General features: G+C 47.1%; 1 protein-coding gene across 1 annotated transcript in view; it reads right to left on the reverse strand.

The window, feature by feature from the left end:
• Positions 1–468: 468 nt before the first annotated feature.
• Positions 469–23,527, reverse strand: part of ctnnd2b (catenin (cadherin-associated protein), delta 2b) — a gene marked incomplete at both ends in the record, with an annotated part of 47,987 nt that continues 24,928 nt past the window's right edge. The window contains 19 exon segments of the mRNA XM_080837319.1: positions 469–552; positions 555–622; positions 625–673; positions 675–722; positions 833–845; positions 847–907; positions 1,152–1,283; positions 2,796–2,922; positions 3,115–3,199; positions 3,901–4,129; positions 5,402–5,552; positions 5,893–6,087; positions 7,822–8,007; positions 8,791–8,908; positions 12,147–12,330; positions 14,046–14,259; positions 15,166–15,298; positions 21,376–21,432; positions 22,918–23,233. Of these exon segments, the coding sequence (XP_080693445.1) occupies positions 469–552; positions 555–622; positions 625–673; positions 675–722; positions 833–845; positions 847–907; positions 1,152–1,283; positions 2,796–2,922; positions 3,115–3,199; positions 3,901–4,129; positions 5,402–5,552; positions 5,893–6,087; positions 7,822–8,007; positions 8,791–8,908; positions 12,147–12,330; positions 14,046–14,259; positions 15,166–15,298; positions 21,376–21,432; positions 22,918–23,233 (2,450 nt within the window).

Genomic DNA, 23,527 nt, shown 5'->3' on the forward strand with positions numbered 1-23,527 from the left:
GGCTTGGGCCAAACTGACTCTGCCTGAATGGTGACATGGAGGAGCTCCAGGTGGAGCAGGCTTGGGCCAAACTGACTCTGCCTGAATGGTGACATGGAGGAGCTCCAGGTGGAGCAGGCTTGGGCCAAACTGACTCTGCCTGAATGGTGACATGGAGGAGCTCCAGGTGGAGCAGGCTTGGGCCAAACTGACTCTGCCTGAATGGTGACATGGAGGAGCTCCAGGTGGAGCAGGCTTGGGCCAAACTGACTCTGCCTGAATGGTGACATGGAGGAGCTCCAGGTGGAGCAGGCTTGGCCAATCTGACTCTGCTGCAATGAATGTCTCTTGTGGTGTTCATGCACATGCGGAGGCTTCATGTCACCGTGCCCCGATTCCCCCTTCCGCTCGTCCGCCCTCCGCCCCAAACCCCCTTACGCCCCTCTTCCCTTTACCCACCCCCCCTCAACCCCTGCGGCAGCCCCGCCTCTACACCCAGGAGTCTGGTGAGGCTGGGTAGTGACTCGTCTCGTAGTTGAGTTCGCTGTAGGGGCGGGACGCCGAGTAGAAGTCCAGTCCACATAGTTGCCTGTGGATTTGAGTCCCCCCAGGGTCATGGTGCCGTCCACACTGGGCGGGGGCGCTGGTGGACCTGGTCCTCGTAGAAGCTCTCCTCGTAGTTGGCCCCGGGCGGGGGTCTGGAACGGAGGGTAGGCCTCCGGTGGGTTGGCCTGCACTGACACCTACAAGGAGCAGCAACTTGCTTTAGTTTTACAGCTTTAACTGCTATTTTATTTACTGATTACTGTCTTTTCCCCCCTTAAAAACAACACAAGCCGGCTCTACATCTCACCTGGTTGAGTTGAGGTCTTCTCCAGAGATAGATACGCTCCACGGTATAGTGTTGAGGTTCCACTGGACATCTGAGCTGTATTGTTGGGAGGGGAAGTGCGTACATCATATCAATACGGTTCATTATACTCACAAGGTACCCAATTCATTCAGTTTTATAGGCTACAGACATATCATTGCTGTGGTCCTACGTCATGCAAAGCATCTGAGTATAGATGTAGTTACATGGTTTTAGTAGCCTGAGTATTTACTGAGCGCTTTACTGCAGAGTCCTTTAGATTCACATTCAATTCAGGAGCAGCAAGGTTTCTTCCCCTTACCTGCCATGGCATCTTTCCTGGAGGTGTGCTCTCCCTTGTTGCCGTGGTAACCGGAGATGGTCCCCGTTGACTCGTAGTCTGCCTTCCTCTCCTTGAGGCTCATCATCTCTCGGGGGGAGGCGGGAGCGCTCGCTGCACAACAAGCAGACGTCAACAGCAGTCATTACAGACCCTCAGAGCTCTGCATTCCTCCCTCTTTCCCCCCGTTATTCAGCTTCTTTTATTTTCTCCCCTTCATTCTTGAGTCTCTCCCAGCTACTCAGTGAGCTTTAACCATTATTCTTTGAGCTCACTCCACACTCTTTTCACCTGGCCTGCTTTTCCTTTCCGAGGAGTATTTAAAAGGACAACTATTTAGTCCGTCCAGACACAATTAAAGTCCCTTTATAATAAAAACAAATCAATATTGCTCTTTTGGTCGTCGAGCAAATTAGAAATGCTACTGAGCTGTAATTACCACAGCGAAAAACAAGACGAAAAAAAAAACCTCTTCTTGCCCAGTGCTTCGCCAAAATCTGAGTCTGAGATCTGAGTCTTAACTAAGCCAGCTAACTCCAGTGGAGGACAGTTAGACCTACTAGCATTGGTCTGTCTGTTGGTTAGCCCACTCGTTATCCCAGGCAGCAGCTCTGCGTTTGAATGGGAGTTCTACAGCACAAATAGAATTGAGCTCTATGGTCTGTTAAGGACCTGGCTGGCTCAGTGGTCTTTTTATGTGGTGGTAATGATGTGATTTCAACATGGAGAAAGAAATGTTGTAATTGTGATCACCAGGGCACTGCACCAGGGCACAGTATCAGTCTCTGTCCAGTGAAGAGACACTAACACCTGATTTTACAGAGCTGGGCGATCAATTGAACAGCTCGTCTGCCCTGTTGAACACAGTGCGGGATTAGTAGTGTGTGATCTGTGTGTGGGGGTGTATGCATGTGTGTGTGAATGCACATTTAATTGCCTGATGCTAGGGATGACACTAGACTAGAACATTAAGCGAGAGACTATTTTAATTACAACACAGGCACCAAAGGACATGCCAAACAGGTGTCTTATTAGAGGCAGGGTTTAATCAAAGTAATGTCACCGTAACACAACTTGTTATTAAAGGCAGGGCCTCTTTAGCGAGTGCATCCAACTTGTGAGCGCATTAGAGCTAATTGGGTGTGACAAGGTCTCTCTTATGAAGCTCGGGATGGAAGCAGCATGGTGCTTGCAAGCGGGTCCTTTATCAACGTGATGGTATGACATTTTAATGGAGGTGTTTTGTCTCCTCGAGTGACTTCTAACTTCTTGAGGAACTCTTGAGGGCACTTTTTGCCTCTGAGAAAAAAGAAAGTCGACCTCCTGTGTCCTTGTGACAGCTCAATCACGGCTAAATCCCTCCACTGAAGGGTGCCGGCCAGCCTGATGGTGGCAGAGTCATTCACTGTGAATGAATCGCTGAAACTGGGCTTTTTCTGGACTGGTGACAGAGGCCACCAGAGGAGCCGTGGAAATGAGGTTCCGAAAACCGCTGACCTATCAGCATGCTGACAAGCTGGATTTCTCAATCTCAGGCCTCACCTAGTCTGTCCAGTCTCTCGTTCTCAAATTGTCACTTCAAATGGAAGCAGCACTGTGGAAATGACAACGGGAAATGGGACTGACCAGATCGATTGTTGGGGGACGTCCTCACAGGAGAGATGGAGGGAGTCCGAGAGGAGGAGTAAGGTCTTTGTCTGTCCCTCTCTATCGTGGAGGAAGATCCTACAAAGTGATACTGAGAATATCCGTCCTGTAAAAAAATCTTCTGGTCAACTCACAAGGAACTTGCAGTATGACATATTTACTATGCTACATAGTGCAACCTTTTTATTGATGTGATCATTTTGTCATCTATGTAATCTCTAGAATGGTCTACCAAAATGTGTTTTATTAGCATAATACCTCCAGAAAAATACAACATTTGCAGAACATTGCTGGATACCTTTTTGTAGAGGCTCCGTAAGTCCCTGTATTGCCACATACTGTTAAGGACCTGTGAGGCTGCTTTCACCACCTTAGGAGAATGTCTGTTGGAGAGACACAGGACGAGTTGAAGTCATGAAATCATTTTGATTATGTCAGACTGCAATCTAATAATCTCAATTATAATAGAATAACTCCAAGGAAACCATTCTTAGCAATATAAATCCAGACATTAATCTCAAACTCCGCCACGTCTTACTGGCTTTAACTCATTTATCCATTCAACCAGGATTCAGTCTGGAATTCTCACTGAGACATGTTTCACTGATCAATATCGGATGGGTACGTAGGAAATTAAGGTTATTATAATCGCAACCTACTGCAATGTTTTATCTCTTCCCCGGTGTAATGGGAAATATCTCAATTAATCAACTAATAAAAGAGCATCCATGAACTTAAATGCAGGTAGCTGCTGTTAAATCAATTCAGCACAACTCCTGCGCCCCCACCTCCACTCCATCAAAAAAAACTAGATTACAATTCTGAGACCACTGCACCTGCCTAAGGCATGTGTAGCATTCCCCCCAATCTATAATTCTTCCTCAGCCTCAGGGGATTCATTAGCAGGGAAGCTGTTTTCATTTGTTCCGTAAACAAAAGCACAACTGCAGAGAGTTCTTCTGCGATGAGAACAGAAGAACGTAAATGGAAGAATGGAGGTGAGTTCCTTGCACAACCATGAGGGGCCCTGACAACTTCTGAGAGGGGGGGGGGGGGGGGGCGCTGATCTACCAGGAACACCTACTTGTCCCCTTTGCTGCGGGCGATGCCGATGAGCTTCTCGATGCCTCCGGCGTCCCGTAAGGCCTTGGTGTTCTCCATGTTCTTGGTGATGACCTCGTGGAGGGCACAGCAGATGGCCGTGATGGTGTCGTCTGACATGGTCTTCCCTGGTGGGGCGGGGGCTCCGCCGCTGCTGTTGTTGTTGTTGCCTCCCGGGAGACGGTGGACCAGGTCCCTCATGGCGTACTTACCTACAGACACGCAGGAGGGGGGTTGGGAAAGCAAAAGATTTTGAAGAGGAGTCACGTTACTATACTGAGTCTGTAAACACACCTCTAAATGTAACTGGCATAACGATCAACCCATAAATATCAGCACTTAAGTAAAAGCCTTCATGCCAACATTCGATCAGAAAGAATGAGGCAAGAAAACCTGTGAAAAATTTGAAAATTCAGCGCCTTCATTCCTTTTAAAAGCAGATAAATGCAGAGGACCGCTAGGCTCATAAAGCGAATAATGAGGAACCACAAGCCTGAGGGGCCTCCCTAGAACTCAAAACACAGAGGCAGCAGCAGCAGCCATGTGCCTTTCAGTTCAGTGCAAGTACAAACAGAGAACACACACAAACACACCCATATACAATATACAACAACAGTGTCCCTTCCTGAGTGAGTCTCACTACAGTGCTGACAAAGGAAGTGACGGCTGGACTGTTGGAGAGCCCAGTGGTTGTCAAGACAGACCAGAAAGAAAAAAGGAAAAGAATAGCGTGAGTAATTCAATGGGCCGAAATGCTCATGCATGCATCCTTCATCAATTATTAAGGCTTCGGATTCCTATTTCTGTGCTGACATTTGTGCGACCAGAGCGTGCTATCCACTGTGGGCATGCTGGGCCTTTTCAGAGATGCTGCACTTGGTAGCGCAGGGCCAAAGGCGGCTGCAGCTGCTGCCTGAGCAGAAATGTCAGGCCCCCAGATATGTTCACAAAGCACACACATTTTTTGTGACTGAGTCTCCAGCTCAAACAGTAGGTTTATATGTGTATGGATTTAGCTCTGCACATCGGCAAATGCATGGTGAAACTGATCCAGTGGAGTGCCGCTAATTTCATGTCCAAAAAAAAAAGCTGATTCTGATGTCCATTGGAGATATGCAGTGAAACTAGATGATATGTATTTATTGTTGAGACTTTTTTCCTGAAACACACCATCATTTTCTTGAGACAACGAAGGGCCAACTAGAAATATAAACTGGTCCAGCAGATTAATACTCAGGAACACTTAGGATACGGTTCACTGAGGGCATAACATTTAAGTCTTTTCCTACCCAACGAATATAGATTTTCCCTGAGTTATTTTCACTGTAACCTTAAAAGAAAGAGAAAAAAAAAGAGAGAAAGGGAAAGAACGAGAGAGTGCTTCTGTCAAACATGTCAGACCCAGTGGGTTGCACCAACACCTCTGACAAGTAGTGGCAGCAGGGACGGTGGGGAGGCACGGGGCGAGCAGGAGGCAAACCTACCGATGAGCTCCTTGTTCCTCACGTCCAGGGCCATGTTTCTCAGGGCAGTGGCCACGGCGCACACCACGCGGTCATTATCTATCCTCAGCAGCTCCACCAGGATGGGCAGGCCCTTCTCCTTACGCACGGCTGCCCGGATGTACACAGACCACTGGGATAGGGGCGGAGAGAGGGAGAGAGATAGAGAGAAAGAGAGGGAGAGGGAGTCAACCCATTTTCCCATACATATTCTTGAACTGTGATTGTGGAAATTTTCAACCAATAATTACTGTACTCCAGTATTGCTGTCAGTTGCAGCATGTTCCGTGACAGTTGCAGCCCATTGTACATAAAATAGTCTTTAAATTGTTAAATCATTTCTGCATTAAAAAAAACGTGTATGATTAAAAAATGCTTCTAAACCTGCCAAATCAGGTAGTGGTGGCTTGAAACATGTGGCAGCCATTCAAAACCGTATGTTTTGGTCCGTCGGTCTGGTTGGGGTTACTCACTGGTTTTGGGGCGGGGCCTACCTTCCAGCTGCCAGCTGCCAGGTTCTGTAGAGCCCCGGCGGCGCCCTCTAGAGTGTCGGGGTTGGAACACTCGGACAGGAGCGTGAGGTAGGGTTTCACGATGGAAGGGTGCCACAGCATCTGCAGCCCTTTGGGCGGGTCGCTGGAGTCGGGGAAGGGCCCAACGCCATCCCACTGCAGGCAGTGAGAGAAGCAGAGAGAGGAGAAGAGGAGAGGAGAGGAGAGGAGAGGAGAGGAGAGGAGAGGAGAGGAGAGGAGAGGAGAGGAGAGAAGAGGAGAGGAGAGGAGTGGAGAGGAGAGGAGAGGAGAGGAGAGGAGAGGAGAGGAGAGGTGAGGAGAGGAGAGGAGAGGAGAGGAGAGGAGAGGAGAGAAGAGGAGAGGAGAGGAGAGGAGAGGAGAGGAGAGGAGAGGAGAGGAGAGGAAGGTGAGGAGAAGAGAGAGAGAGGAGAGGAGAGGAGAGGAGAGGAGAGGAGTGGAGAGGAGAGGAGAGGAGAGGAGAGGAGAGGAGAGGAGAGGAAGGTGAGGAGAGGAGAGGAGAGAAGAGGAGAGGAGAGGAGAGGAGAGGAGAGGAGAGGAGAGGAGAGGAGAGGAGAGGAGAGGAGAGGAGAGGAGAGTAGAGGAAGGTGAGGAGAGGAGAGGAGAGAAGAGGAGAGGAGAGGAGAGGAGAGGAGAGGAGAGGAGAGGAGAGGAGAGGAGAGGAGAGGAGAGGAGAGGAGAGGAGAGGAGAGAAGAAGAGAGGAGAGGACAGGAGAGGAGAGGAGAGGTAAGGAGAGGAAGGTGAGGAGAGGAGAGGAGAGGAGAGGAGAGGAGAGGAGAGGAGAGGAGAGGAGAGGAGAGAAGAAGAGAGGAGAGGAGAGGAGAGGAGAGGAGAGGAGAGGAGAGGTAAGGAGAGGAAGGTGAGGAGAGGAGAGGAGAGGAGAGGAGAGGAGAGGAGAGGAGAGGAGAGGAGAGTAGAGGAAGGTGAGGAGAGGAGAGGAGAGGAGAGGAGAGGAGAGGAGAGGAGAGGAGAGGAGAGGAGAGGTAAGGAGAGGAAGGTGAGGAGAGGAGAGGAGAGGAGAGGAGAGGAGAGGAGAGGAGAGGAGTGGAGAGGAGAGGAGAGGAGAGGAGAGGAGAGGAAGGTGAGGAGAGGAGAGGAGAGGAGAGGAGAGGAGAGGAGAGGAGAGGAGAGGAGAGGAGAAGAGAGGAGAGGAGAGGAGAGGAGAGGAGAGGAGAGGAGAGGAGAGGAGAGGGGAGGGGAGGGAGAAGAGCGGAAAGAAGCAGAGGAGTGGAGCAGAGGAGAGGGGAGGGGAGGGGAGGGGAGGGAGAAGAGGGAGAGGAGAGGAGCAGAGGAGAGGTGCTTTGAGTCAGACTCTGAACTTAAGACATCAGCTGCCTAATGAATATGTAGGGCAGATATTAACAAAGAGAGCACAAGACCAATGCATCTCCCAGAGGTGCACACAATTATGCATATCTGCACTGACTGGAGTGTACGTATTTTGCCCCACAGTACTGTGGTGTTCAGTTTTAAAGGAGCTGCAATCCAGCAAACCCTTTCAGCCTCTGCCTGACCAGATGTGCATTTGCATCTTTAAAGAGGGAGCTGCAAAGAGCACATTTTCATTAGTTATGTGCCATAATGCCACATAATTCAAACCTTTTTACCTCATTAAAACCAATACAAGTGTGGAACAAACATGGCATCCCCCCTTTTCAAAGAAAACCTAATGAAATCAGCAAGTAGCTAATTATCCATGAGCTGGGAACAGCCATCAGCCCCCCATCCACACACAGGCCATTCACAGAGCTGCTAATTGCAGACAGCTGCACACAAATCCAAAAAGAGAGAGAGAGAGAGAGAGATACAAATAAAAATATGTCAGACAGAGTAGGAGGAGGAGAAGAAGAAGACCAAATTCCCTTGCTAACCTGATCGTGAGCCTTCTTTTTCTTCTTCTTCTTCCCCCAGCAGCCAGAGCTCTCGCCGTCTTTGCCGCTGGCCTCCCCGCAGAGCACCCCGTCCAGCTCCTCGGAGCCCATCTGCTGGCCCTGAGACGTCTCCACCGCCAACCTGTAGGACAGGTTCCTCAGGATGCACACACAGTTCTCTATGGTCTGCCCAGGCAAGGGGGGGAGAGAGAGAGAGGGAGAGCGAGAGAGAGGGAGGGAGAGAGAGAGAGAGAGAGAGAGAGAGAGAGAAAGAGAGAGAGAGAGAGGGAGAGCGAGAGAGAGAGAGATGGGAGGAAGGGGAAGGAAGAGAGAGAATGAGAAAGAGTTGTAGACATTTCCATGCACCACCACACTTTGGTCTAATTAAGAAAAAGACTACTTTTCCTTGAGAAGCCATTCATTCTCCCAACTCTCAGAATCGCTCAGAAACTTTTCTCATCACGAAAATAGGCAAAAAAATAGGCAAAAATAAATTGCATCCAAATTCCAGGAGGCCATTTATCCTGTTTTTTTTTTAATATATTACAGAATCTGTGTTCTAAATGGCCTCTTGTTAGATTGGCCCTCTGGACAGAGTCCAGTGAGTCCAGTGAGTGGTGGAGAGCTAATTCCATTGTGATGAGCAGCGAGGCAGAGCAAAACAAAGAGGGCGGCTTTGATCTTGTAAACAGTTTCAAGGGGATTCAACTCTGACAGTCTTTTCCTAACTGCTTCTCACAATGCATTACGGGCCAAACAGAAAGACCCTTGGAAATCAATCAAAACAGCTCACTGTAAGAATCCTGGGGTGTACTGTACTGCGTGTGTATATGTATGTGACCGCAACCAGAGAAACTTTTCATGTACATCCAAGCTTGTTAGATAAAGCCAATAAGTCAAGACTGGTGTGTGTGTGTGTGTGTGTGTGTTTAATGTGATGTAGGATGACCAAAAGGGATGAGCTCCAACCTTGCTGTCAATCTCGCTGCTGCCGAGGGCGGTCTGGATGACGTAGAGCAGGGCGTCGGTCAGGCCCTCGCACTCACGCATCCTCCTGCGTGCCTCCTCCCCAGCGGAGCTCACGTTCCTGAAAGCACAACGCAGGCACACTTCACTCCAAAGAACACAACACAACTACCAGACACTTACTAAAGTTTTTCTTTTCATGATTATTATAATAATGCTCTGTTGCAGGTAACATTATGAGTGCTTGTGACAACAGCCACATTATTCCAAGGCCATTAAAGACCCCCTCTTGTGAAAATAAAGTTTCCAATGTCCAAATGGTGTTTTGTATATGAAATACAACATATTATGAGCTAAATGAGCAGTCAACGCCATGGCTTTGTATTTCCACCTTGGAACTGCAGTGTATCACTGACAGCCTGGGTTATATAGGTCACAAACCAAGGGAACCCATCCTGACAACTTGCCACTCAGGAGGGAGGATAACGTCAGTATACGTATACATACAGTATAGTACAATATGACTTATGATGAACTAGATGGCTTTTTTCAGAGACTTTTTCTATGATATTAAAAAAAAAAATCCCTAATGCCGGATGCTGGATGTTTATCATGTCAGTCTAGCTAAGTCAGCGATGGCAATCGGGACCGAAGTGTATCTAATATTAGCAGCACATTATTAGCTGTTGGGTAATGTAGTCAGGCCGAAGGCAAATAGATAGAGGCGGGAGCTATTTGCATATTCATAAATCTGTGATTACTAAATGAGGTAGAGGTGAGGAGCTACATCCAAGGCCATGAAGGGTTTTGTTTCATCAAAAAAACTAATAAATATGTCATTTGGTGGAACAGAGATGAGTTGAATTTGAATTGTTCTGCAACACACTATGACTTTTAATGACAGCACCTGCCACAATCTGTGGTTTCTATAAATAATATATATCTATATATCTATATAACTCCCCAGGAAACGTGCACTTTTCCAGTGGAGTTTCCCTTTCTTCCTGATGACTACTGAAACAGCTTAAGACACCACGAGATGCCAGCATGTAGTTGCTAAGATCAGCCCCAACTGAGCAGCATACGATGCTAAAAACGTCCTTGTCACCAAGAGGTGTGAAGAGCTGAGTGTCCCACTGTGACTGCTCTGCACTCTGTGCTGTTCACCTCGTAAACACTCCCTGAGGTGCTCTAATTAAAGCCCCATCTAGCCTGTTACTGTCTCTAGCACAATATCACATTCATTATCTAGTGCTATATGGATAACCTTGCCTGTGCCACCTCCCATTGACATTCAATGAAAACCATTACAACATGCATGAGGTGAAAGGAACAGGGGCATGGGTAGGAGCAGGGGCAGGAGCAGGAGCAGGAGCAGGAGCAGGAGCAGGAGCAGGAGCAGGAGCAGGAGCAGGAGCAGGAGCAGGGGCAGGGGCAGGAGTGCTTGCTGCCGGTGAATATTCCCAGAGCCTGCTGGGACCCACTGGGACCATGTGGCGCCTGAGCTGGTTCAGTTCAGGGGGGCCTGATCTCCCCATCCCTCCTCCCTGACACCTCCACTGTGAGGAATCAAAGGTGGTGGTGTCGAACTCCCTCCTCTGATCGGGGGTCTGAGTCCCCCTTTCCCTGCACGACCCCCCCCCCCCCCCCCCCCTGTGCTGCAGGTGGTGCAGAACTGTCATCCAACCATCAAATATTCAATCAGACTTTCTGTTCCCCTGGCGACCTGCGAGGTGGATTAATTGCGGCGCTGAGCGCGAGGAGCTTAGCCCAGCCACCCCTCAGTCATTATGACTCAGCGGTTTTGCTCCCCGGCACCCGTTTTATCGCCGCACAACTGCAGAACCGGAGCAGAAAACACTCCTCTGGGATTAAAACAAGCAGAGGAACCTCAGCCTGTCCTCTAGGCAAGAGGACCCAACGGGTGATCTGTAGTCTCACTCACCAGGAGCTGCAGCCTGCAGGGTAGCCTTTCAGTATCAATCACAGGCGCACTCTTAGTCAAACGCTTGTGATCGTCACAAAGCAACATACCACCACCTCCATGACTTCATCATAGCGAGGTTGCAACCTATCATACATGACATAACATGTGCACATGTCAACACTGCACAGTACTGCAGGAGCTGCACACATCACTGTCCATCAGGTGAGGTGAGCGTGTGCATGCCTCCTGCATTAAGGGGCGATGTATGGCATGGTGCATCAGCACATTTACCAGCGAAGGGGAGTGCACCTAAAAATGTATAATCCCCAAAAAAAAGAGACAAAAGGGAAAGGAAAAAAAAATTGCACATGCAGGCAAATGTATTAGGACCGGATCCCATTATTCTTCCTCGACAGCTTTTTGTGCCGGTATGGGGGGGGGCGCTGTTCTCATATCAGCATTGTAGGAGTCTCTCTGTGCCAAGTCCATAATCATGCGGCCTTTGACAACTTTCCAGAACTATAGAATCCAATAATGGAACCTCACCAAGGGAAGACAGATTATTCCCCATGCTGAACTGGCAGACAAGGGTGACTTCACTTCATATCCCCTCATCAAGTGGCTTATTGCATAATAGACCAAAGCCAGTGGCATTCATTCAATGCAACCAAACCTATTTATTCAAATCAATTAGCTCAACGTAACAGTTAAGTACTCGCTGAAAGTGGATAATGCAGATTAAGCCAGTCCTGGGTCCACTCATTCAATAAACCTCTGGCCTGCACAACTGCCTTTTTTTCATAATGACATAGCATACGGTAAAACGGGTACACAGTCATTCAAAAGCATGAAGCCTGTAAAAATAAATGATTGGATCTTGAATTTTAGAGAAACTGTCAGAGAGCCAAGTCAGAACAATAGATTGAATAGAACTTCAGATACATCAGTCTATTTTCGGTCTTGTAGAAGGCTTTGGCTAAATAACCTCTAGTGCCATTTGTCTTTCTCTCAAACCTTTGCAAAGTAACTCATTTAGTTTGATATTTGTGATACTAATGTAGGAAATAATCCTAGTGCTGCTTTCTATTCCCCCACAGTAAAGCTGAAAGGACATATTTGTCCTGTTATCGCTACACCAGCACCACATTCTCTCAAAGATGCTGAAGTAGAACTCTTGAGACCTTCACATAAATGCACACAACAGCATGTTGAGTATACTGTGTGTGTGGGCAGTGTGAGTGTGTGTTGTGCATGCCTGAAACTGACTCTGTGTGTGTGTATGAGCATGTGTATGTGTGTGTATGAGCATGTGTGTGTGTGTGTATGAGCATGTGTATGTGTGTGTATGAGCATGTGTGTGTGTGTGTATGAGCATGTGTGTGTGTGTGTATGAGCATGTGTGTGTGTGTGTGTGTGTCTGATGTGTACTGACCTGAGGCATCCAGTGGCGTTACGGAGCACCTGAGAGGAGTGGAGGTGCAGCTTGCGGTCGTCCTGGTGTGGGGAGGTGTCCCAGCCGGAGTGGGGGATGATCACTGTGTTGGTCAGCACTGCCAGGGCGTCCTGGATGATGGGCATCTTCAGAGCATCGCATGACGACAAGTTCCACAGCACTCCTGCACAGACATGAGGACATAATGGAGTCACCACAAATCAGATCAGTGGTACATCATCAGTGCCTTCCCCGATGACCTCTTACAACTGTGAGGAGGGGTAAAGCAGGCACGCATTGACACAGTGTCTATTGTGAGAAGAGGCGAAAAGAAATCTGTACCATTGACATTTCAACATAAAAAAGGGATATTTGTATTGAAAAACCTTTTTTTGAAAGAGAACTTGTTCAATATCAATGCAAAATGTGGAAGGCGGTGAACAATATTACAAAGGAAATCAGACACTTTCTCTGAAGCTTTTTTTGTGTGGTACAGACCTGAGAAACAGGGAGGATTTTTTTAGCGTTTGAATATTTTATACTTTTGACTGAACCTTCTTGATGGCAGACAGAGTTGGCACTTCTGGGGTTATTCTTCTGGTCCCATTGCACCACACACGCTCAGTCATGCACAGCAAACAAATCCAACTCAACCCAGGTCTGACATTCAAAAACAAAGGAAAGGACCACCTACACAAAGAGTGGGCCTACACGTAAGGACAATGCACCTAGGCAACGCACACTTATACTGAAGGATAGGACAGCTCTGAGCTGGCTCATCGTATCAAAGCATTTCAGCTCTGGCTGCTAGCAGAGAGCTAGAGCAAAGCAGCCTTTGTAATTCTATGGATTTTATGACACGCATTTCCTTTCAGTATAGAAAGTCACTGACTGCGACAACCTTGACAGCCCTAGCAACAATCTCCAAGCAACGATCTCTCAGGCCAACCAAGCAATATTTTACCCCTTGCATTTGCAACTTGCATATGAACTGTTATGGCATCACTTTAAATGTTACCCAGCAACATAGTGTTGTTTCAATGTTGTAGAGATAATACCAGCAAACTGCACAATAACAGAATATAAACAGCTGAACTAGTTAGTCTGGAGACATAGATGTGCTGTAACAAACTGTTACTTTCCTTCTTCAAACATTTTATTATTTGATTTTATTAATATCACTATGTATTTAACCAACAAGCCCCGTGCTTTAGGTTCACCCTTACAAAACAGTGCCATCTGTGTAGAATGTGCCAGACTGCATTCTCATTTGATTAATTAAATATTAAAAGACTGGAAATAAAGGAACATTAGCCAGTAGGCTACAGGCAACAAACTAAGCATTAGTTTAGGTCAAAAGGTAGGCTACGTTGAATGAGTGGATAGACCTAATACCTTAATGGATAATATTTGAATCTTAGGCTTAAAACGCATACATAAGTCATCAGTCAATCAATTATACATGAACTGAAATAGAGAGCAAAGCTACGTTTTATGTACTAGGTCAAATCAAAGAAATTATATTACCACCATTCTAGTGATGCTGTATTTGAAAGATTGTTGTGATTTTATTTTATTGGGACCAATCTACTCAAATATGGATAAACTACATTCCTTTCAGCTGTTCTGGATTATGTAAGATATATTGGCACTGTAACATATACGTTATTCACATATATTGGTGTTCGCCAATCAACAAGTTGCTTTACAGGAACACAGAAGGAAGGGGTGTCATTTGATTGGCGGGTGAGCTCAAAAATCAACAACCTTTCACCAGAATCGCAGACTATCTCATTGAATGGGCTCTCTGTAACACTGCCTTGCTCTGCTGAAATGCTTAGTCTGGTGTGCAGTGCTGTGTGGTTTGATCTGCTCCACTGCAGTATTTGGGTGTCTCACCTGTGAGCAGCTCTCTGATCTCCACATCGGTGGTCTTGCGCAGGAGTCGTACCAAGGCCGGGATGCCACCGCAGTTCTTCAGGGCGATCTTGTTGTCGTCGTTGGCTTTGCCATAGACCAGGTTCCTCAGGGCTCCGCAGGCGGCGCGGTGCACATCCGTCATACGGTGGTCCAGCAGGTCCACCAGCAGCTGAATGCCACCCTGCCTGCGGATCTAGGGTTGGCGTGGCAACAAGAAACCAGGGATTGAGTTTATGGGCGCAAGGAATCACATTCAGGATCAGGATCAGGATGGTCTGGAACATCTTGTCTCATAATATCTCAGTTATGTTTTGTTATGGTCTGTTAGGAGGTAAATAAGGCACAATCCATCCCTCCACCATATAAATAAACAAGAACATGAACACACTGTCAATTTCCAACATCTAAATCGGTCTTGCCAACTAGTCTAAACACACACAAACACAAAGAGTAATTTCAAACAATGGCCTTGGTAATTCTGTCACTACCCCGTAATCATGCTATTGGCCATTGGCCTCGGCAGACAAAAGCCCTGTGTTGGTGGCAAAGGGGAGCAGAGGAAGTGAGATGAATTGAGTTGGCAGGAACTAAGCATTGGCACATGCCAGCGTGGACGAGATGCCAACAGCCAGCAGATGTGCCGCAGTGCCCAACATGCCAGAATCAATCAAAACTACCGTGGCTTCCTCTTCGCTTGCCTGGGTCCTCATTGGGGATACTGAACTAAACATAGTTCTTGCTTGCAATGTGTTCTGCTTGTGGCAATTACACACGTTTAGGCATCTGTGTAAATGTTACAACAATACATGTGCATTCATGAGTATATGTGTGTCTGAGTGTGTGTCTCTGTGCAAGGATGTGTAAGGCAGAGAGAGAAAAAGAGAGAGCGAGAGAGAGAGAGAGAGAGAGAGAGAGAGACAGAGACAGAGAGAGAGAGAGAGAGAGAGAGAGAGAGAGAGAGAGAAAGAGAGAGAGAGACCGAGACAGAGAGAGAGAGAGAGAGAGAGAGAGAGAGAGAGAGAGAGAGAGAGAGAGAGAGAAAGAGAGAGCATGTGTCTGACTAGTGTGATGATGTGCTGTCAGTTTGTCAGTGAGGTACCTCTGCCTTGGTCTTGTTGTCTCCGAAACACAGGTGCTGCAGGTAGGCTGCAGCATTGGACTGCACTGAAGGGAACTGGTGCTGCAGCATTTGAATGACCTCCGGCAGCTCTGGGTCCCTCCAGCCAAACTCCCTGGAGAGCCAACGCAGAGAGAGAGGGAAAGACAAAGAGGTTATGGTATGTGTTAAAGCTCCCAGGTAAGGGTAATATAGAAAGCTTGTTTCCAAGACTGATGGCGTGTGTTCAAAAGCTTAATTTTCATTACTACATACATGTATGTATTGCTACATAATGTATATGTAAATGAATATATGTGAATACATCCATTTGAGTATACACATGTAAGATTGCATGTGTGTGTATGTATGTTCTTAAAGTTAAGCTACAGCTTTATTAGCTAAAACTACGAGGAAGAACAAAGGTTCTACTGAGTGTCAATGAAGAAAATATGTTAAAGAACAGAACAGAAAGAACACACTACACAGCCCTGCTCTTAATAGGTACTGCACTGAACAGCCACCTCAACATCCCCTATGATCCACCACTCTCCTGCATCAACTCCACCATCTTGGACACTGGGCCCAATCTCTATCCAGTCTATTTGTTTGCGCAGTACAAACCCATTCTACCAGCACTGACAGCTTGAATCAGTGATACCACTGCAACTGGTGTCCTTGCCTGGAGCATTCCCAGGGCTGTTAGGGGAGCTCAGCGCTCCAGTTTCCCCTCCCGACAGCAGAGCAAGGCAGGGGAGGAAACACAACTCCACCAGGCTGCCTTGAAATGCGCAGGGAGAAAACAAACAAGTGCCAGTGGTCGACCAGACTACAAAACTCACACAGACAGGGACGGCACACTGTTCGAGCATCTGCTAGCTTAGAGTAGTGACTGTGGCTCCCGTCTCTCCGTGAGGAGATTGTAGTAAAGCTGATAAATAGCCAGTCCTAGGCACACACACACACACACGCACACACACACACACACACGCACACACACACACACACGCACACACACACACAGACACACGACCGCGCGCACACGCATGCACGCACTCACAGAAGGCCGACCAGTTGCGCTGGTTTCCCGCGAAGGCCTGTCAGGTCTTTTCATGACAGAGGAAACCATTTAAATAATGAGACGAAGGACAGGCGATGAAGGAGCGGGAGACAGAAACAGACAGTAGTGTAGTGAGGAGGAGGATGGGGGGTTGGGGGGGGTTTAGAGAGAGGGAGGGGAGGGGGTGAAGAGGAAACCACGAGAGAAAGGGAGGAAAATAAAAGACAGATAAAATAAGACGGAATATGGCCTCTGAGCGCTGTAGTGATCTGGAGCGTGCCAGTGGTGTGCTAATTGTCGGGGCGAATGGGAGCCATGAGAGAAATCTAACGTAACACGTCTTCTCTCTGACAGCCGCAGAGCTCAAATGGATCTGTCAGAGAAATGAGGACGGAGGGAATCGTGGGCCGTAAAGAAAGAGCACTAAGAGATGAGTGCCTTTTGTTTTTCTTTGCCCCTTTTCCCTCGACATCACGAGAAAACGTGGCCTCGCGCCGTAAAAGAGCTGGGAGGTGAACAATGAAGCAAGTTGTCCCCCTGAAAACTCACTTTGAGAGGCCAGGGGACAGCACACAGTGGCAAGCAGTTCTCTGCAGTGAGCATGCCCAGTTGTGCTCCTTCATCAGGCTCCTCTCTGGTACCTTATTAGGAGTAAGTATCCATGACTACTGCTGGCATATACTGTATGTAACATGCCACTGAGCAGCCCAAAACTGCTGTCTCTGTTGTCAAGGTGCATACTCGCATCCTCCTGCCTCACTGCTTTAGGTAAAGCTCTATAATTATCAATCTCATATATATCCTATTATTATACGGCTTTTCAGAATGTTCCAAAAAGTACCGTTGATTTGAATGGGCCATCCCAACGGTCTACCCTACATTAATTCCTGATAACAGACCGCTGTGAAAAGATAATGACCGCTGTCATTGGCAACGGGTTTTGTGCTTCTAATTCACATCTTTCATATCATTCCGCAAGAAGTTCGGTCATTTAAACGTAACAGACTCATGGTAATTTGAAGGCAGCAAGTAATTGCGCGCCGGGGTGTTGTTCGCCCCGTTGGGGTTCATTTTTGGATAATGACCTCCGGACAATACATTATCCTTTACATAAAAACACAAACTTTGAGCATCTATCAGAGCTAAAGAGCCAAGTATCTGGATTCATGTCTTCACAGTCTCACTGATGTCTGCTGAAATGCCCACACTCAGAGATTGCAGCTCTCAGGCATAAAACATGGGGGACCTGTGCCTTATACTGTGGCAGTGGCGGGTAATTCTACTTCTGTGAGGTAAATCTGTAATCATCTACATATGATGCAGATTTGGCCCCCACCTCGTGTATCAGAGATTTCCAAAACCCATCCGTGTGTAACCCGCAGATGACATCACTGAGTGCCACACGACTACATCACTGATTAGAGTGTGTGGACACGCTAATTAGCAGCGCGCACAGAGGATGTCAGCAGCCACATATGCCACAGCTACAGGCGCAGGCAGTAATTACTTCTGGAGCGAAAGTATCAATTTCACTCACAAGCAACCTACTTCTTCATATATTTCTTCTTTCTGTGGGGACTATTTGGGTCATGACTTAAAAAAAGACATGGTAAAGAAAAAAGCATCCTACTCTTTGTCGTGTTGTCCATTTCCCTCTATTCATCGCTCTCTACTTCGGATGCAGCCTGTGAAAGCCTGTCCATGAATAAGACATGTCTTCACACACACAAAAACGCACGCACACACACACACACACAACAAGCACAAGCAAACACACACACACGCAAGCAAACACACACAGGCACTGTTTAGTCAAGTCTCAGGCAGAATCACTGTCAGAAGTGCTGCATTGAAGGGCTGTAAGCTCCAGGCCAGGGTCTGCTTTCTGGGATGCGTTTCTGGCTTCCTCCAGCCAAGTCTTTAACAAGCCGATTAAACCAATGAACTGCCTCCATTGAAGCAGCGAGAGCGCTTCCCTTCTGCACCACAGAGCTGAAATTGTGCTAGCAGACTCCGAGGCAGAAAGACAGACACAAACAGTTTTGTTGAACACATGAACACATCACATGAATAATCCAAACGCCTGCACTGACAGATTTGCCACAATACTCTTCCCACAGAGAGACCGGGGTGAGTACAAAATGTGGCCGTGAGAAGGTTTCGCCTCACACCATGGAAGCCAATCACAATCGTTTGTCAGGAAGGGGCATCTGCAGGAGGAATTGATTTTGAATGGCTGAATGGCTGTTCTGACACCTTACCCTTCTCTACACACTAAAAACGGCACACCGGCACACATCCAACCGTATCATTCAATTCCTCTGTCGGCTCTTCCCTGTGTGTAAGATAAGCATAACCTGGGGCTGGGAGAGTCGCTGGAAAAGCCAGCCACCAGAAAGTAATGTAACATTTGGCGGCTGGCTGGCTCCAGCCACGATTCCCTTGTATCTGACGGGTATTTGTTTCTTTGTGTGGGTTCAGTCAGGTGCACCTATCTGTTAGCCCGCTAGCCAGCGGCATTAGCACCACAATGCGGCTCCCCACCCCTCTCTGCTCCACGCCCACAGGGGCGCTTTAGCTGAGAGGATTAGCCCCACTGATCCCATACAGCTCCATTGCATTAGCCAGAGAAATAAAAACTACCAAATAAAAGGCATCATACATTATGCATGATGGATACATGGCTGGGCGATTATTGAGAATGAAGCTAACAGGTTGAGAAGAATATGGCATGGATATAGTACTGCCTTGGCCTAGGGTCAGCTGCTGCTGCATGTGTGTGTGTGTGTGTGTGTGTGTGTGTGTGTGTGTGTGTGTGTGTGTGTGTGTGGGTAAATAATGTAACATTAATGCAGTCAAAAGGCAGAGCCAGACAACAAGGAGACTTGCTCAGGAGACAGAAGCTCTCGCTTGATGAGTCACCAAAGCAGACCGAAAAGGGCTTTTCCAGACGTGAGAGGCATATGAACAGCTGAGTCATTTTCTGTGGCCTCATTTCGAAATTCAGCCATCCTCTCTCTTTCACTAAAGCAACGTCCAAAGTATCTCCTTTCTCAGCTGTGTAATGCCTCATTTCATATGCAGTTACATGCAGACACCATACTGGATCCCTGTTATGTCTGAGAGAACAGTGCAGTTGTATGCTACTGTTGACAGCCCTATGGAGGGTTTGAAAATAACATTTTCATGTCATGGTGTGTCAAACACATTGTGTCATAAATTCATAATGAAAGTTAAGATTATTGTCAGCCAATACACTAGTTGTACAAAACCACTGGTGTATAACAGTCTTACCTAACAAAAAACACACAATAACAAACTGAGTTTAGCAGTGGTATGGTATTTTTTGTAATAATGAGAAGCCAAGCTTTGATGGATGGCTGACACAGTACACCGGACCTAGGTTTTGTCAGTCCATATCATAACCAGAGATTTGGTGTTTGGCTTTGGTGGATGACTGTTTATGTGAACTTGAACTAATGCTCTCAAGGGAGACGGAACTCCAAATGCTTTAAAGACCATCCCCATTTTCCTGTCTACATTCACTGTCCCCCAGTTACCCCCAATTCAATAGCGGGCACAGCAGTTGTAATGTATTTCTGCATAGCAACACACCATGGGTGGGTAGAGCGATGAATGCACAGAGCCCAAGCCTCCTACAGTGACATGAGCCGTACCACTGATGTATGAGCCACCACCATGGTGCGCAATTCGCTTCAAGGTTCCCATTTATTTCATGTTCCACTTCCTTCTTCTGATATCACAATGCCCTGCAAGCTATCCCTTCAGTAAGCAGAGCAAGTTCACTGCAAAATGCTTAATGTCCCTCTGTAATTGTTAAAAAGCCCCTCCACACATGTGATGAGGCCATACAAGTGTCATGGTGCTTTGATGTCAGACCTCTTTCACACTGGCTGTGTGGGAGCAAATTATGTGGTCATTAATGGGATCTTAAATCTAATAGGAGCCCCAGTTTAAAGGCAGCCTGAAGGGGGCGACGCGACGTGACCCCCGCCTGACCTTGTGATGGCGTGGTGGGACGTTAAGCAGCGTGAGCGACCGGGGCTCACGCATGCGCTCTCTTGGGCCGTCTCCAGCCGTCTGCTGAGAGCAAAGGTCATAAAATGTCACCCTGTCATGTGCTGAGCAATTCAATCACCACCCAGGCCTGTGCCCACAGCTGAGACAGACCGCAGGTCCTTCCCCATGTGGGAGCCGAGCTTTAGATCAGGTCAAATAGACTCAGAGGGCCAGGGGACTCCTCCATTTCGACATGTGTTAATAAACCCCTACCAGACCATGGGTGACTACATGAATTGTCAATGCTGTAAGTACAGCACTTTGCCACATTGCCTCACATACATGATAATAATGACATACTGTAGCATAATTTTCAACAATTGCATGCATTGTACATTGAGTCATCTGTTGATGCAATTGCATGGTGTGTTCTTGAGGGGGGAAAAGAAAGCCTTCATTAAAAAAGCACAATTTGAAAACAAGATAAAACCAAACAAATAACCATGCTGGAATGGCAATGATGACAAATGGTTTGAAAATAATGACAATGACTATGAAAGACAGACACGTGATGCTTTTTGCCGCAAAAGAGCTCGAGAGGTATTGTTTTGCTGACCTTTGGAGAGACTGATTTACAATGAGTGTTCACAGCAAAACACATATATAATATGCAATATCTTTCGAAGAATAGTCTAAGGAATCTAATATTCAAAACATGAACGCAAAAAATCTGCAACCTGACTGCTACCTTTCTTCAAAAGAGGAAAATCCAGACAAAACCAAAACATCCAGATAAACAATCTGCAGCCCCATCCCGTTGAAAACTGGGCGGGGGCCTCCTGGAAAAGGGGGACTAGAATATAAAAATGCCCCAAGAGTCTTCTGGAAGGTGAAAGTCAAAAAGATGACTGAGAATGAGAATAAGGGCTTGTTTAGCTTTTTCCACTAAACCTCTACTCTAGAATTACAGCAACATTCAGGAGGATTTTACTGACACTCAGTCACTTCACAGCTAGTTCTACATCTAACTGGTGGCTGTCACTACGTGCTTGCATCTAGCGCTAGTGGGAGGCGTGAGGGTGAGAGGCAGTCTGTGTAAATGAGAAGGAGAGTGTAAATAAATGTTGGATTACTTTGTCATTCTCTGCTCGGCTTGATTTTGATTCCAGACAAGGAATTCAGGGTCGTACCTATCAGGAGACAGGCAGAGAGAAAGAGAGGGTAGGTGTCTCGCACAAAGGAGCTTGACATAAAGAAAAGATGGATAATCATTTGTTCCATTTCTTTGTACTCTTGTACTGTTTGATGTTGCATACTTGCATTTGGTTGAGCACATGCACCGTGTGGAAAAAAATGGCGTGGATTTGTATTAAAGAGGGGTGTCTCACAGCAATTTAGACCTCGCCAAGTTGGAGAGCTATAACATGAATCTTGAGGGATTTTTTTTGATAGGGCGATGATTACCAGTCCAAAATAGAATACAGTTTCATTCAGAGTAAAGCTGTTTGGTGACTAATGATTTTTTTCCAATATATGAACTACTGTCCATGCAGTTGTCATGCATTATTAGACAAATCATGCATTTTCTCATTTGAACATCATACATCCCACGAAACCTGCAGCATTTATAGTCGTCTACTACTCCATATCAGAAGTACTACTGTAAAGATGTCTCTCCAACAAGGCCTTGCACTATCCAAGCCAGCATGATCAGGTTGATTTGGTGAGACCCACCCTTTAATATTCAAAAATAAATGAAGTGTACCAAACCAAGCAACATTTAACAGGCAAGTAAACAATTAGTAATTACAGTCAGTGTGCATGTGAGGTTGCTAGCAGCCAGAAAATGCATCACATGTCAATCCACCAACGAGGAGTGAACGACAACACTGTTGCAATGCAAAAGACATGAGGCAAAGCAAAAACATGAAAGACAAATTAAAAGTATGACGACAAATCAGTAAAACAAATGCCACTTAACATGAACACAGACACAGTTTCCATTGCTCTGGTTAGACTGATATATTCTTGTGTACGTGCACACGTCTAAAATGAATGTAGTTGTCATGGTAATGTTTACTCCAGTATTGTTAAAGATTATTGGAGCATTATCAGTTAGCACGCTTTCAAATGAAGCACAACAAATATAGATTTTTTGGTTAATATCATGCCAAAGATTTTGTGTGCTTTTGTGACCTAAAACACACACACATCGAACAGACACCCACACACACACACACACACACACACACACACACACACACACACACACACACACACAATATAGACTCTATGTGGTCTAGGGGGTGATGTGAAGTGAGGTGTTCATTGGCTACATGCTGGAGGCCAGTGCTTTCCTCACCCAAGTCATTCCAATCATCTGTTAGTAGCAAGGTTAGAGTTATCCCAACCTTTCTATACACAAAAGCAATAGCAGAACAACATCCAATCCCATGAAGAACCCATCAGTCTGATATATCTCACACTTGTGTGTCTGTATATCTGTATTATATATCCATGTGTGTGTTAATGTGTGTGTGTATGTGTGTGTGTGTGTGTGTGTGTGTGTGTGTAAGCCTGTGTGTGTGTGTGTTTGTGAGTGTGCCTGCCTGTGGGTGTGTGTGTGTATGCACGCTTGAGCTTTCACACGGTTTATAAACAGTAACCAGACCCACCTGGGGTCCTTCTGGATGCTGTCCACCGAGGGCGAGCGCACCAGGGTGGCCTCCGGGGGCAGTGTGGCGCCCGACTTGCTGTAGGGTGAGTCGGTGTTGGGGCAGAACTGCAGCGTGCGGTAGGGGTTGGCGTAGTCGGCCGCGGAGGCGGCGCTGTTGCCATAGCCGCCCCGGGGGAAGGTGCCTGTGTTGTTCTGGCTGCCTGTGCGTTGCAAGGGGATGGGGTCGACAGCAGGGGAGGACGGGGCTATGGCGGGAGAGTAGGGACAGAGCAGAAAGTTCAGGACCTGTTCACAAAACTGGTTCATGGCGGGGTCTGCGAAGAGGGCGCAGCAGTGGGGTCGAGTGAGCACACACACACACACACCCACACACACGCGCACACACACACACACACGCGGGTCAACACACATGCATGCACACAAGACATACACACACACGCACACGCACACGAACACGCACACACACACACACACACACACATCCACACACACACACACACACACCCACCCACACACACACACACACACATCCACACACACACCCACACACACACACGCACACACACACACACACACACACACACACACATACACACACACACACACAA

The sequence above is a fragment of the Sprattus sprattus genome, assembly GCF_963457725.1.
Source record: "Sprattus sprattus genome assembly, chromosome: 4".
Lineage (NCBI taxonomy): Eukaryota > Metazoa > Chordata > Actinopteri > Clupeiformes > Clupeidae > Sprattus > Sprattus sprattus.